This window comes from Aulonocara stuartgranti (genome assembly GCF_965226115.1).
Source record: "Aulonocara stuartgranti genome assembly, chromosome: 7".
Classification (NCBI taxonomy): Eukaryota; Metazoa; Chordata; class Actinopteri; order Cichliformes; family Cichlidae; genus Aulonocara; species Aulonocara stuartgranti.
In genome coordinates, this window is record NC_138945.1 from 22,966,075 (window position 1) to 22,981,971 (window position 15,897).

The window sequence follows — 15,897 nt, forward strand, 5'->3', positions numbered from 1 at the left end:
CTTCATTCAAGCTCAAGCAGCTGTAAGCCTAGGGTCAGGTTCACCCTTCAAAGCGCGCGGCAGATGTATGGCCCGTCAAACATTCAGTACACAACCTTGCAAAGATCGTGCACACACGCAAACTCCTCGCCAGTGTTGACCAGAACAAATATACAGCAAACACACTTCCCCCTCCCCCACACTCATGCCCACCCCCCTCCAATATACGTTTATAATCACACAGTGTCCGTTTTAATCTGCTGATCTAAAGGCGCGGCGTGCCATCTGGGAAAGCTTGGCAGTGTTTATGTACGCTTGTGCACTTTGTCTGGGTCCCCGTTCGTCTACCCTAAAACAGTGAAACAAATGTGAGTATGATGCAGATGACACACTTATTAAGCACAAACCCAGAGGGTGCTCCGCTATTTTTTGCTTTCACGGACATACAGACCACCTGACCCACATCGTAAGCTTGTTGGAGGCAAGTGCATTACCCATGGTCAAAAGCACACACACATACATGTCACTCTGGGTCAGCTGTCTCTATTGACACACTGCGCTCAAGCTAAAAAAAAAAAAAAAGCAGAAGTATGAGATTTTTTTGCTTCTTTCTTAATATTAATCAATAAATGCAGAGGTATGGTTTAAAGCACCAAAGTAACACATTCCTTATTTTGTGTTTTTGTGTTTCATCTCACATAAATGTATCAACCACGTATTTAGAGGATAAGCTCTGGATACATCAGGTATCACGCCTCATCTCACAAAAAGTTGTTTAGCTGCCATTCATGCACAGCTTCTCAACTCATCTTAACCGAAGTTAAGATGGCAGCCTTTTTGTTGAAGCCCTACAGTGTAATTAGCTGTCAACGCAAAGCGATGGATAGATTTTGTTGTGGAAGCATTCATGAGAAAATTCTGTCCCTGCCAACAAAGTAAAGGAAGCAAAAATTCGGACAATCTGATACTTAGATTGTCAAACTATGATTCCAAATAGTCTCTCTACTGTGGCCGTTTTTTAATACCTTTTTGATTCGTGTAAATATGTTTTTAAAAAAAGTGAATGGATGGATGGACGGACGGACGGATGGATGTTTTTAAAAGCACCGTTATCATGTTTTGACCACATATCAGATTTTAAAAATGTCCATTAAAAGTATTTATTCATTGTTGGTTTTTATTTTTTGGTCTTCTGGTCAATAATTTATCTGAAGAAGCACATAAAGTTTTCTTCCTCATCAGGTCAGCTTGATGGTGCTTCATGCGCACATGGCTGCCAGTCTCATAAATGCAGTTTAGCATATTTCTGCATCCACGGATTTGGCCTGGCACAGCCAAGGCTCTGCGATGGCACAGGTCTCTGAGCGAGGGATTAGTCAGACACACTGATCCAAACTGTGCACCTCTGGTGAGAGTCTGTGGACATTAACATGGATTAACTTGCTGACCAGTAAAGTGCTTGTTTCAACAGAAGAGGTTTGTTAATAAACTGCGACATTCTTTCAAAGTGAATTTGGTATTGTGGCATTATTGGAGCGTAGCTGTTAACATGCACTGCCTTTGAAGTCAAGAGCAGCTTCTGATCTCAGCTTCTGATCAGCTCAGTCTTCAAACTGTTTAGACTGGTTTGACAAAATTACCTAAAAAGGAAATTTTGCATTACTATGCAAATATACAACAAGTTTGTCAGACTAAGCACATTTTCCACAACACAAAAGTCAGATAAGAGACTTTTTCTTAAGTGGAGTTAAACAGCAAAGCAAGTAAGCATAGAGTTTGGGTGCTATTAACTTTTCTTTTGTAGCTAAAGTTGAATTCTTAAGTTTAACCAAAATATTTGCTTGGTTTTTGGGTTGTTGTTTTTTTTACATACAACAATGAATAACGTCATAAACCCTGAAAAAACCAACATCTGGATGCGAGCATACATTGCTCTACAGCATTTATATACTTTTCAGCATTGCTGGTGGGTTTCCAGATGTGTAAGCTGCCAATTTCATAGGCTCTAATTCACCCTCATACCATCAGAGGTGCAGCCTTTGAATTCAGCACTCAAAACAAGTCGGGTGTGCCCTCTCACTTTTATTCTAGAGGACACAGCGTTCACAGAACGGTTTTCCACTTTGCCTCAGTCCATATTAAATGAGCTATCAACAGAAGGCGCTGTGTTTCTGGATCACGTTCACATAAGGCTTCTTCTTTGCATGATGGAGCTTTAACCTGGATTTGTGGATGGCACAGTAAACTGTGTTCACAGAAGATTATTTCTGGAAGTGTTCCTGATCCCATGCAGTGATTTCCATCATGCCTGTTTTTGATGAAGTGCTAGCTGAGGGCCCAAAGATCACATGCATCCAACACTAATCTTTGGCCTTGTAACTTTCACTCTCTCCAGATTCTCTGAATCTGTTGATGACATTATCCACTGTACATAATGAAATTTTCAAGGTCTTCATAATTTTACATTGAACAACATTACACTTTTTGTACCACTTACATTTCCAGCCTTTTGTTGCCCCCCATCTCAAACTTTGCTGCATCGAAATCAAAATGAGTTCATATTTTTCAAAAAGTCGTGCAATTTCTCAGTTAAAACATTTGATCTTTCCTATTTTCTCTCTATTTTGTTTACCTTTTATACTGTATCAGTAGGAATAAAATATTTACACTGCACGGTTTGACTCACCCTTGTATAACGCCCACTGCCCTGCCTGTTGAAAGAGTGCACGCAGGCGGCCATAACATGATGACCGATTTCATCAACCAACGACAACTCACAAACAACTACAGCTGGCACCCAGTTACAACAAAAACATTACTCTGACTTTGAAATAAATATGCAAAAACAATCGTCAACCTCAAGGTTGTCTTTTAACTCAGCTTTCACTTTGAGAACGACAGAAACTTTTCAACACGAACAGACAGTAACAATCTGCTCCCGGAAAATAATCAAATACAGTGAAGGATGTTGTTTCTACATTGTTAGGCTTCTAAGACACCAGCAGACAGAGAGACTTAGAGAGTAAGAAAAGAAACATGATGACATGCAGTAAAATGACAAATTGGCCTTGAGTCCAAAGCTTTACAAGAATAGGGTGAGCCTGCCAAAACTCTCTGTATGCCCCACCCCAATCCTATTATTTCAGGGTCTTCATTAAGGATACGCTGTACTGTATAAAATTCAAAGCAGTGATACAAACAAGTTATTTAGTAAAAGCCTTATAATGATTTGCCTCCGAATGAGGTAAAAGACAAAACAGAAGACAAATGGCAGAGACGTCATAGTGAATAACAAACAGGGAAATCAGAGAAAACACGGGGACAAGTGTACAAAATACAAGTGTGACAGAGATGTGTGAAATGAAACTGACAGAGAAAATGAGGCGAAAGGATATTCAAAAAACACATGAATAATCAGTGTGAAAGGCACAAAATAAAAATGGCCGAGAACAGAGGGGGGAGAGAAATAGGGAGAAGATGGAAGCACGCTGAGTGATATTGTAATGAATGAGGCTCGGGTCATTCCCATGTTAGTGTATGTCACGCTGCAGCAGTGCCTCCATGGCCTACATTCTGCCAGCTGGCAATGCATGAGTGCATTCATGAGTGTGCACTTCCACTCACACAAACACACAAACACAGATCAGTTGAGACAGGAGCGGGGCAATATTGCCAGTGGAAAAGACGAAAACTGTCTACACTCACTCATGCAAACATGCAGTTTTTACTTCGTTCTCTCTTTCTTTCTTTTTTCCTTTCTCGTTTTTGAAGTAATGTGCTGTGAAATAAAGATGTTGAAACTTCCTAAATAGCTCTTTCTCAACATCTATTTCTGGTTTGGCTAAATTTTAAAAAAAAACCTCCCAGTTTGCAAACCCCAAAAAGAACAATTTGCCTATGAGCACAAGTCAGGATTCCCTCATGCAAGGTTGGTAATGGTTTCCTGATGCCTGAGTATTACCCAATCTGATGCCCCAGTTCCATCTACAGCAGCATAAAACTAATTTTAAAGTTGCATGAGGCAGATTAGCCTAGTTCAGCCAAGTGGTATAAATTGCGATAGGTTAGCTAACGTCTCACGATATCACCGTCATTCTCATAACCCAGAACGTGAATATGAAAAAGGAAAGTTGGCAGCATCACTGAGAGAGGAGAAGGCGAGTGTTGTTGGGGGTGAACAAGAGTATGTGTAGCTCTGTGTGCTGATGTGAAAGGTTTGTGCAAGTGTGTACAAAAGAGATGGGGTCACAATGATACTGGGGACTCCATCCCAGTATTACTAATCCACTGAAAGGGAAAACTAAGCTCCTTAAAGGTTCCCCAGTGGAGCGACCACTTTAGCCCAGCACGAGAAAATTAGATGAGAATTGACAGATTATGATCACACGCACAGTAACAAAGAGAGATTAAAAGTAATATGAGCAACCAAAGAAGCACACAGAAGAGGAACAAGGGCACAAAAGAAGGTATAAAAGAAAAAAATGTCTAAAAATGTGGGAAGTATATTTAAGAAGGAGAAAGAAGTTAGGGGAGATCGCACACATCTCTGCAGCATCCTCAAAACAAGCCACGCTGGTCCACGCAGCAAATGCAGTGCTGTTTCCAACATAACGTGCAACTTCAGAATACATGTAAAGTGAGTACAGTCAAGTATGACAACACGGACTACTCACCTATTCTAGGCTGCTCTCATGGCTGGCACAGAGAAGCATCACTCCAACATGCACACACCACCAGCAGCACCAACTACGAGTGAGTGCAAACATAAGTAGGAAGAGAAGGAGCACTCAAAGGTGGTGAGAAGAGAAAAAATAGATTTCCAAACAAATGTGTCTGTGAGCGGGGTGTGCGAGTGTCTGTGTGTATGTGTGTGTGTGTTGGATGTGTAAGGGGGGGATCCACTCCAGCAGCGAATGGTATCGGAGCGCCCTGTCTCTCTCCCCCTCTCTCTCTCTCTCTCTCTCTCACTCTGGCAACTGTGACACGTCAGGGTTTCATCCAGACCCCTCCCTCCTTCCCACTCTCTCCCTGTCTTTCCCTCGTTCGCTCTTCCAATCCCTCTCTTTGACTCTCTTAATCCCTCGCATCCCCAGCCTCCCAATCTGAAGACAGATAAAGACCCCGAGCTGTGAGACTAGCACACACGTACGTATAAGAATAAGTGGCCCTGTTTAACCTTCGCACACTGGCCATGAGAATAATTTTATTCTTATGTCACATTTATTTTCTATACTTTTACCAACTTTAATGGTGTTTTCACTGGTTGAGATTTAATAAGTCAGGGTTTAATTTTAACAAAAAACGTGTTACTTAGAGAAACTGAAACAATATGTACTTATATGTGAGAGGATTAGGGAAACTGAAAAAAAAACATATTTCAAACATATTTTTGTTTTTCTGTTGGTTTAAAATTCTGATTTTGGAGTGAAAAAACTAGTTTTAATTCTAATATAATAATAATAATGCTTCTTAAAAGTCTAACCAAATTCTGAGTTCAGAATTCCAGCAATCAGTCAGGATGACATTAATCTCAGATGTTTGATTTGTTTGTTGTTCTCAACAAAAAAAAATCATTTTTATTAAAGTCGTAATTTGGATTTTAATCTCAGAATTTGGGGGGAAAAATCATTTTAAGTGGCCTTAATTAATCTTCTTCTCTATATTTATATCTGACAGCATGGCCTAAATTACTGAGGTCAACATTTGATTTCATGCACACAGGGCCTGTTTGCTGGATAATCAAGTAAAGAACTAAAGTAAACATAAAACAAACATAGGTTTGCTGACTGCCCACATATAAGTAATCACTGTACTCATCAGTGTCCTGACCTCATAAATGACAACTTACCAGTGTTGCGTTGTGTGGGTACTTTAAGATGCTGCTTCCTCCCCTGCTCCTCTCCGAGTAGGTAGTACCAACCTTGAACTTCCTAGAGCACACACACGCAATGATTGACTGTGTGTATATATGTTTGTGAGTGCATGTCTCATCATCAATGTGACAACATCAAAATGTTGTACATAAAATCAAAAACAGACAAAAACCAAAACGAGTGCAAACCAGTTTGGTTGTTCCTCCAGGGCTAAATGTGCATAAACTCACCGCTTGTAATGTTTACACTAACAGCTGATGCCCCTACGTCTTCACTAGTGCCCTGTGAACCAGGTGGCATGGGAGTGTACGCATGTGTGTGTGTGCTCATATGTGTTACATATTTTCTACTGCTGCATGCACGTTAAATAAAACCTGTTTTGTAATCCCGATGATGTGGGCGCTGTCTTACAAACAAAGCAACACTACTGTAGTCTATAATCATTTTACTGTGTCGCACATATATTACAACACACACACACTCACATACACTGCCAGCCTTCTCTTTTTGTACAAAATAATGTGACGCAATGAACAGTGACAATAATCTCCATTTTGAAAGCATCTTATCTGAGTGGACAGATTTCTGCAGGCTGCGGGACGAGGGGGAGGACGGGGAGGGACTCGTATGAAAGAAGGGGGAGGGCATATGTCCTCAAAGTCAGAGAGGGATTTGTGCCGTCGTTCAATATTCCCCTGTACATGTGAGAAAGGCGAAAGAGTGGGAGCAACAGAGCTGTTAGTCAAGAGGGAGATGAAAAGAGAAGGTAGGAAACGTAAGAGATGTAAAAAAAGCACGATGTGGCAAAAGGGTGCAAACAAATGACAAGATGTGACAGGCAAGTTAAGCAGCCAACGCTCGTAAGGCCCCAAACACTTCTGAAATAAACCAAGAGGAGAGAAACGGAAAGGCTTGTAGGAAAGGATGAATGAAAAACAACTGATGAGAATAACGGATGTGTCAGGGAGGATGAAGAGACATAACTCCCTATGATTCAAAGCTAAATCTCCCTCATTAGCATATTAAGCCAATTAAATATTCATTGGGATAAATGTTAGAGGAAGGAAGATGTTTGCTTGACTAAAGCACAATTTCTTTCTGTTGTTTCATTCGTCAAACTACAAAAAAAGACTTGCTGGGGTTCTAATGCTTGTTCTCCTAATCTTATTTCTCAGATAGCTTCTTTTAAAAGTTTGAATTTAACAGTCTGAAGTAAAGACGCAAGATGGTTTTTAGCCTCAAGTTGGTGCTGAACTGCTTCCTCATTGTCACCTTATGCACCTTATGCATATGTACCTTTAAGCAAAGCTATAATAAATACACATCTGCCTTAAACAATTAAGGAGGCTTAATTAAGGAGGCTTAATTGTGTAATAACATACAAGTAAAGAAGTATTACATAACAACTGTTTGTTACTGTACTACCCGCTAAAGCATGGCTTTTTATGTAAATATGTGGTTTGCTTCAAGAAAAAAAAGGCACATCTACAAAGGCAGAGGAGAGACAGAAGGATAAATTGGGGCTGAATAATTGAACCGTGAAGCAAAGAGCTAAGAAAAGCAGTTATAGGGATATGCTGCTCGGTGGAGGAAAACCAACTTAGCCAAAGAACACCACTGAACTTTTGGACCTCACATTTATCTGCTAACACTTGGGACAGCTCTGGGAGAAAGACTGAGGCCCAGTGCTTTTCTCTGTTAGCATGTAGGTGTGTGGATGAAGTGTCATACTTTGTCTGTACAGTACAGTGTCCTTGGGTGCTTTGAAAGGCGCTATTTAAATAAAATGTATTTGCTGTGCATTTGTGACCATTTGTTTTCTCCCTTTCGCCTGGCAAGTAGTAGTTAGTTAGCATCTGAAATCTGAAACACTTAATCCCACCAAGAATAACGGTGGTACAGATATTAACAGTACGTCAGCAGAACAGATCGCACTGAGGTTGGTGATTCCCCGACTTTGCCTCAAGGGCTAGGAGGCCTGTTATTTTTGGGCTTATGATTAAATGCTTGCCGAACTAATGGCGTCACAGCAGCCTTAGAATTATTATACTTAATCCATTATCAAAGCACAGCTTCAGCAATTTAGCTTTGCCATTCTGAGCGTGCTAGCACAGCCCAACTGCACCACCGGAATATACGCTTAATCATGTTTTAGTATCTGTGAGACTGCGCAGTCCTCACACCATAAAAGTTCAGCACACAGGGAAGAGCAGCAGCAGCTGAGCAGCGTATGTGCGATGAGAACAGGATGTGCCGTTTTTGACAGCTCAGACACAAACCAATGAGAGAATCCAACTTTGTCCCTTTTTATCTTGTGGCTGAAAAGTCACAGACTTCTTGTCATCAAAGCCAGTGAGTCTAAAGGTCACCTAAGACACACTGCTTGTTTATATTTGCCCGTATGGGTCGCTGTCTTTAAAAAAAGAAGAAGTTCCATTACAGAAATCTCAACATGCAACATCATATTTTGTTTGGCCATACTCTACTATGTCCTCTTGGAATTTGCAGGTGGATGTGGGTTTGTTTGGGGAGGGGGTTTAAAACTCTGATTCACTGAATGACAGACATTAATTTTCATGAGACTTAAATAAGCAGTGCATGTGTGCTTGTTTGAGTATGACCCATAAAATTCAGAAGAGAGAAGGACTCAAACTGTGTTTCACTCGAGTATCTGCAGGCTAGTCTGCTGTGCTTTAACACTGGTAACCCTAAAGTGTTTCCTCATCAATTATTGAGGTCACTGGAATTCGTTCACACTGAATTAAACTCTTAAATTCATGGTCTAATAGACAGACACACAGAGATGCAGAGTGAAAGTTGAACAGGAAACCATTTACAGAATGTCTATATATCTGTTACTTTAGTGTTTAAGCCTACCTTGTCTGGATCCATAAGTGAGCGCACACCGAAGCTCATGCAGCCAAGCAGCGTGCTTATCCTGCTGATACAGACAGAATGATTGAATAGAAAAAAATCTATTATTACACCCCAATGAAGCCCATGTATCATCTAACTCAGGTCAGACACCTGAAATGTGCTTTTTATTCTACATAACCATTAAATAATAGAGGCATAAGAAATGAGCGTCTTTAAATGTTTATACTGTTTCTTCATCTTGATATCAGATTTTGTAGAGCCTAACGCTGTCCACAGTACCACATCCACACATTTATAATGAGACAGGAAGCAAAAGAGGAAACGGCGATGTTGGAAGCAGACGAAACAATAACTGACATTTGATGTATATAATTTAGTTATAGCAGTGTGTGTATGGTAGTGGTGGAAGGAAATATGGATGTTTAATTATGCATACAGCAGAAAAATAGCTCTTGACAGCCTCACAGCTGGACAGCAGTAATGCAGCTGCTCGTATTTTGGATGGCCAAACCGCTCGTCAGCACAAATGAAAACCTGAAACAATTCTTGGCTACACTCAGTAAAACAAGCTAGTGTCCAAAACCACCACAACTTCCAGTGAATCCAGAGGCAGCTCTGTGAGACATTTTCACCAGTATAGTCGCCCACTGGTACAAATCTGTCACTTCAACCACAGATTCAATTTTTTGTTATGTAACATAAAACCACCAAAAACTCCATAACCAACGAGTAGTTTGCAATAACTTGTATCGTCCGTGCTATGGAAATACGTTGTTATCTAAACACCTTTGAGCTGTTCTGTGTCTCAAATCCTGTATTTACACTTGGGCGCATACGTTCATTTACACTGACAGGAGCACCTTGATAGTATAGCGGCAGTACTGTGAGAATGTATTTTGCTTCCAAGGAGACAGACTTTGTTGTAAATCTTTAACACTGAACATTGTAGAGGTTTGCTAAAGGTCTGAAAGGACCTTTAAAAATCCCGCCTCAGAACAAAAACTCACAGTCTATCAGTCATGGATTGGCCTCCCCACTACCTTAACCTCAACATTATTGAAGCAGTGTGGGATCATCTTGAGAGATAACAAAACAAAGAAGATATCTGAATATCTGAATATCAAGAAGCCTAAAGAACAATCCTAGAAGACAACTTAAAGAAATTAGAAGACATCTTGCCTAGCAGAGATCAGGCTGTGTTGAAGAATAAAGGTGGGCGTACTAAATATTGGCTTTCAGGCTCATTAGAATTGTAAAAACTCTGTACTTAATGTATGTTTGCATATCTGTCAGTAACTCACTGCTCCTATTTCCCTTATCCCTAGCAAACTACAAAGAAATGAAGGGTGACTCAAGACTTTTGCACAGTATTGCATAACTGAATACTGTCGAAAAACAAACAGGACATGACGTACACCTCTGATCTTCAGTGGTTACCATTGTGAGTATTTAACAAAGAAAGAAAAAAAAACACTGACCACTTTTAAACCATTTGGAGGAAGACACGTGGTGAGCGATGTTGGTTTCATGGTTTCTGCCACTGAAAGATACTTAACTAACACTGGCATATTATTTTTTACCACATTATATGAGCTGTATCGTTATTTGGTCTTTATCAATATCAACATCAAATTTAGCCCTATAGCACATTTATTTAAAAGAAATAAAGTTGACCAAAGTGCTTTACAACTAGTTTAGAACAAGAGAAAACAATAGAAAAACAAATACAGATAAATGAGATGAGGTCTTTATGTATGTTAAACGGTTGCCTTTGGTAAAGAAGAATTTTGTAGTTTGTGACATCAGAAAATGTTGTAATTGTTCCAATGTTGTTTCAGTGTTGTAATTGTGATTGCTTAAACTTATCAAGATCTTTGATTTGAGACACCTTGATAAGAGACAATGCTTCTAAAAGTGTCTGAATGGAGACTCAGTGTAAGCACATGAGAGATATTCCTCTAAAGTCTATTAGGGTGCGTGCAAAATGGTATAGAACAGATCAAATTGCTTCACCACTCTAGTTGTGGCACCTTCCTTTATTATGATAAACATATTTAAATATTCATTAGTGCACCAAATGCATCACTGGAAATTGTTTTCCAATCTGTATCTCGTGATAGATGTTAAACAAGAGTACTAAGCTGTTTTGTTTGTTGGACATTTAATAATGTAAATGTACGGTATATAAGTGGGTTTTTATTGTTGTCACAAATCCCTTTGAAATGAGTGCTAAAGACTTGGTGCTAAAGGAGAGAGCGATGGTCTTTTCACATCAACACCTAATATACACAATATTGTATTGCCAGCCACCTGTCATAATGAGAAATTGGTACTTTGTAGATTCATCACAACTAACTCTGCAAAACAAATTACTTAAGAAAATAAAAGATGCTTATAGCACATCCAAAGGAGTCTTTGTTACAGTATTTTTATCTCTTTTCTTCTGTTTTGTTTTCAAAATTATACAGTCAAGCACTGATGAAACACTGTGAAGCTTAGAGCATGCCACAGCTGCGAATAAACATTTCTGCTGTGCTGGCAGCAGGCCACCCGAGGCAGATTTGGTACAATGTAGACTTTCTTTAGATACAATAGAATAATTTGAACAGAGAAAATAAAGAAGCAGGATTATAATATGTACATGCGCAAACAGTCCAAACCAAGAGTGATTCAAGCACTTGTCTGAATTTCTGTCTGTCCCTTGTATCGTTTTGTGTATGTTTATATCACACATGAGAGGCAGCTGGAAGCCATACATATGATTGCTAACAACAACCAGAACCATGTCTGCAGATGCACTGACAAGATCTAAACCAATCTTTTTAATGTGCAAAAATATGAATATTACTTTGAATGAAATAAATACATGAAATACCCTTGAGTGCATGAGACTGGACTCAACAGATCCTTGAACTACTGTAGAAAACGGTCAGATGATTGTTGTTCATCTGAAGTGACAGACTGCATTCACTGAACAGATGCTGCCCTGGGTTATTACAGGGGACTGTAACATTGTCCTTGCTTTACAGAGCATCTGAAGAATCCACAGCTCTGTATGAGATGTTTTTCTGTTTACATGTGTTAAGAAAGCCTGCTAAACGCAAGTAAATCTTCAATAACCCGGGCTCTGTTCTGCACAATGAAAATCAGAACATCTAATCTTTAACTTAATGGATATACCTGGCCAGAAGGAGGGCTTAGTGCCTACCGGTTGAGGAAAATTACACTTGGAATCTGAGAAATAACTAAAAGATAAAAAAGATATCAAAGCAATCAGGCAGAGATTTTATCCGGCCTCATACCATATAGACATTTGGTGTGAATGAGGCTTAATTGCTTACCAAAGATGCGAAAATCGCTCTTAATCTGTGTCCCAGAAACTGTTCCCAAAAGGTCTTTATCTTTATAATCATTCCATGATCTGAACTTGACCACTAATGTAAGTCTGCCCCTTGCATATAAAACAACTGCATCTTTTGGAATACTTGCTAAATATATATTGGGCTGTTTTTTGTTTTGTTTTTAATGCAGAAAACAGGACATTTAAGGAAAATGCTGTGAAGACTGGCGTGAAGATTTTTACTGTTTTCTTCAGCAGAGGCTTGAAGGAGCCATGAAGTGTTTTCTTCAGCATTTCCAAAATAACAGAAACACTTTTCTTCTTTCCTCTCAATACAACATTGCACAACGAAATTTGTGACTCACTCAACCATGTGTCCTCCATCCCCAGCAATGACACTGTTTCAGCTTAAGTCTGCTAAGGCAGGCAGGCGAGAGTAACACATTCCCTCTGCCAGACTCAGATACGAAAAACACTACACACACTGCAGGCAGCAGCATTAATTATAAAATAATACATGAAGTGTTGTGCCTTTGCAAAGATGTAGAAACACCAATGTGCAACATTTCAACACAAGTATAAAAAGGCATTATTATATTATTATTATTATTACTATATTATTATATAATTTTTACTGTCACGTTATCGTCAGCAACATCACCTTCGTTAACTTTCCCAGCAGTTACCTTGTTTTGGAGTTGGAGTTCCACATTGTAAAAAGAAGTCTCTTATGAAGGCCCCTCTCACTGACAACACTGAAAACAAAGAAAGGAAACTAGGTCAAGTACTTTCTAAATTGAGACAGTGTGTTTATGCAGACAAATGGTAGGAAAGGTAATGTTGAGACACAATTTACACATCAGTCTTTTAAATATTTCAACTTGAGCCAAAAATGTGCCGCTTATCCTGGGGCCTGATCTTGCTTCAACACAGCAAAGAGACAAACGGGAAAAGGAGAGCGAGCGGATTGAACTGAAAAAAAGAAATCGGGGGGTCCACTGTGACTTCAGATGCACTCCTGATTAGTGTGTGTGTTGCTAGCTGCATTCTGAAAATGTCTATACAGTTGCTGTTAGGCAATATAGCCTTGACGTTATATTACAATAATTTTTCAAGAAACTCCGCATTAGTGATATTTCTGACAATAAAGATAAAAAACTGTACATTTTACCAGCGATTGCAGCTGGCAGGCAGCAGTATTTATTAGTGCAACAAAAATGAAAGGGCATTTTTCATTCTTCTTTCCCAATGAGGTTCTGCCATTGATGATAGACTGCCTAATTCAAAATGTGAATCGACTGCCACAAGGTGCCAGAAGCTTTAGCATTGTAGTGCAAAAGTAGGTACACAGCAAAGTCAAATGTAAGCACAAAAGTAGCCTAGGCTGTATTTTCCCTGGAAATCTTAAGTGAAATTATAAAATACCTGCTTAAGTCTCTGTTTAAGAAACACTGAAAATTAGGTTCACGTTGCAACTCGTTATGAGCTGCACAATATTTTCATATAATAAAACAAATTTTTCTGCCTGCCAAGTTTGACTTTTTTAACCAGTTGCTTGATGCTCTTCTTTCCCACAGTGTAACAAGAGTAGTAATTTCCATCCACCGTTTGCTCTTCATATGTCATGCAACTAGCAAGCACTCCAGTGATGCTTCACTGAGTCATTTGTTTAATTTTGGATCACACATCACCAGCTGCTAGCATTTCTTCTTTGTGTATCTCCACTGCACAATGGTGTGAATTTGCCTCGCGTGGTTTCCACCTCTAGTGCCAACAGTTTCCTTGCATATTTTGCAAAGCACTGCGCTTTGTTACAGGTCCCTTTTTAGCTGTGGTCACGGAGGTGCTGACTGCTTTGGCTCTCAGACATGTCTTGGGTTGTCTAGCTGTTGTGCATCCGAAAGAGTAAGCATTAGTGCTGCGCAACACTGCAAATTTTGCTCGATTTCACTGATTCCAATACTTTCAACCTATAATAGAAGTTCATGTAGGGGCGAGCAGTTTGTCATGATCTGTACATTCGGAACACCTTTTAATGACCAGCAACTCACCATGATTTTTACATCCACAATACTAAGTTTCTTCCTTTTATTTCTCAGGTTTTCTTATGTTCTTAAATTCTGTCATCTTGTCCTATGTTTTTATCTCATTTGATTATTTTATATGTAAAGCAGCCCAGCCTTACAACAGTTTATTATATCTCATATGTATCTCGACGTGTTGCTCAACACAAGTTTCAAAACAGTATTTTGTTTCCCTTTTTTCTCATGTGCTTTGAGAAGCAAGAGAAAGTCCACCTCTGAAAACTGGGTGGTGCAGACTTTTCAAACCAGCAACATAAGTCCCAACAGTCCCAACATTTTTAAGTACATTGGTAATTACAAATGCTGTTTACTTAGGGTTATGCATTAAAATATATATTTAAAAAGTAATGGGTTGTCATTAGGCAATTAGGTTTATCCATTAAACACTACTTGATTAATCCCAAAAAGTTGATTCTGTTCATCTGGATTTAGTGTTTTCAGTGGGAGAAACGTTTGAAAATAAGAGAATCAGCTTTTGGGGATTTCCTTACCAGGATGACTGAGCAGTCATCAAGAAACTACTTGAATAACTTTTACAAAAAATATAACGTCTGTCACATATTTTAAATGATTTTTGTCTTTGTTGCCATGGTGACACCGCAAAAAATACCAGCTCCTGACATATAGTCAGTGTTGGGACTAACGCGTTATTAAGTAACGCGTTACAGTAACTACGTTATTATTGTGGTAACGAGCACGGTAACTAGTTATTATGCCAAAACCAGGAACGCGTTACTCGTTACTGGGATTTAGATAGGCTCGTTATTCGTTACTTCGTGTGGTGGCTATCACGGAGCTTCCACAGATTCAATAACATTAGCAAGTGGTGGAGGCCAGCAGGTGGATGAAGGAAAAGGGAGGCAAGAGGAGAGACCCGAAGCGGCCGCTGGTCCGAGAGTGTCAGGTGAACTGAACTTCAGGTAAGAAGTTATAACCTGCAGTCCATCTGGGTCAGATATGAACCAAGTTTAGGTGGAGTTTATTTTATGCTGACTTTTTCGTACTGCGTGCTAGCTTGCATGACGGAGTTTCTATACAGCTGGGTGGGTGCTATGTTACTGATGTTGAACTTTATTTTGTTCATAAGGTTAATTATTAGAGTTGGGGGCGATCGTGGCTCAAGAGTTGGGGGTTCGCCTTGTAATCGGAAGGTTGCCGGTCCGAGCCCCGGCTTGGACAGTCTCGGTCATTGTGTCCTTGGGCAAGACACTTCACCCGTTGCCTACTGGTGGTGGTCAGAGGGCCTGGTGGCGCCAGTGTCCGGCAGCCTCGCCTCTGTCAGTGCGCCCCAGGGTGGCTGTGGTTACAATGTAGCTTGCCATCACCAGTGTGTGAATGTGTGTGTGAATGGGTGGATGACTGGATATGTAAAGCGCTTTGGGGTCCTTAGGGACTAGTAAAGCGCTATATAAATACAGGCCATTTACCATTTACCATTTGCCAACCGTCCTGTAAAAAACAGAATTTCTCGTATTCAGAGAAAATATTACGCGTTTCTTATTGAGGTGAAAAGGAACAGTTTGTCCTGGACTTCAGCTACAATGAAAAAGACACAAAGCTGGAGTTATTCTGTGTTTACGCTGCACAGCAGCCTCTTCTTCTCTCGTCCTCTCCCCCTCCCTCTCCTGTTGCTACTTCAATCATGAAACTGATCAATGATCAGCTGATCGGCTTTTCTCTCTTGTTTATTTATCGCCCACTTTGCGCCAGAAAGAGGAAACCAGCGGATGTCGCGGTAAACAAC

General features: G+C 39.9%; 1 protein-coding gene across 2 annotated transcripts in view; it reads right to left on the bottom strand.

Moving 5' to 3' along the window:
- rgs3a (regulator of G protein signaling 3a) overlaps window positions 1-15,897 on the bottom strand; it is a gene marked incomplete at its 5' end in the record, with an annotated part of 153,388 nt that overhangs the window by 117,331 nt on the left and 20,160 nt on the right. The window contains 3 exons of one of the 2 annotated variants that reach the window (XM_082540981.1): window positions 5,828-5,909; window positions 8,730-8,790; window positions 12,756-12,824. In XM_082540981.1, the coding sequence (XP_082397107.1) occupies window positions 5,828-5,909; window positions 8,730-8,790; window positions 12,756-12,824 (212 nt within the window). Of the gene's footprint in view, window positions 1-4,652; window positions 4,927-5,827; window positions 5,910-8,729; window positions 8,791-12,755; window positions 12,825-15,897 lie in introns of those variants that run through there. The other variant, XM_082540983.1, reaches the window with a different exon arrangement.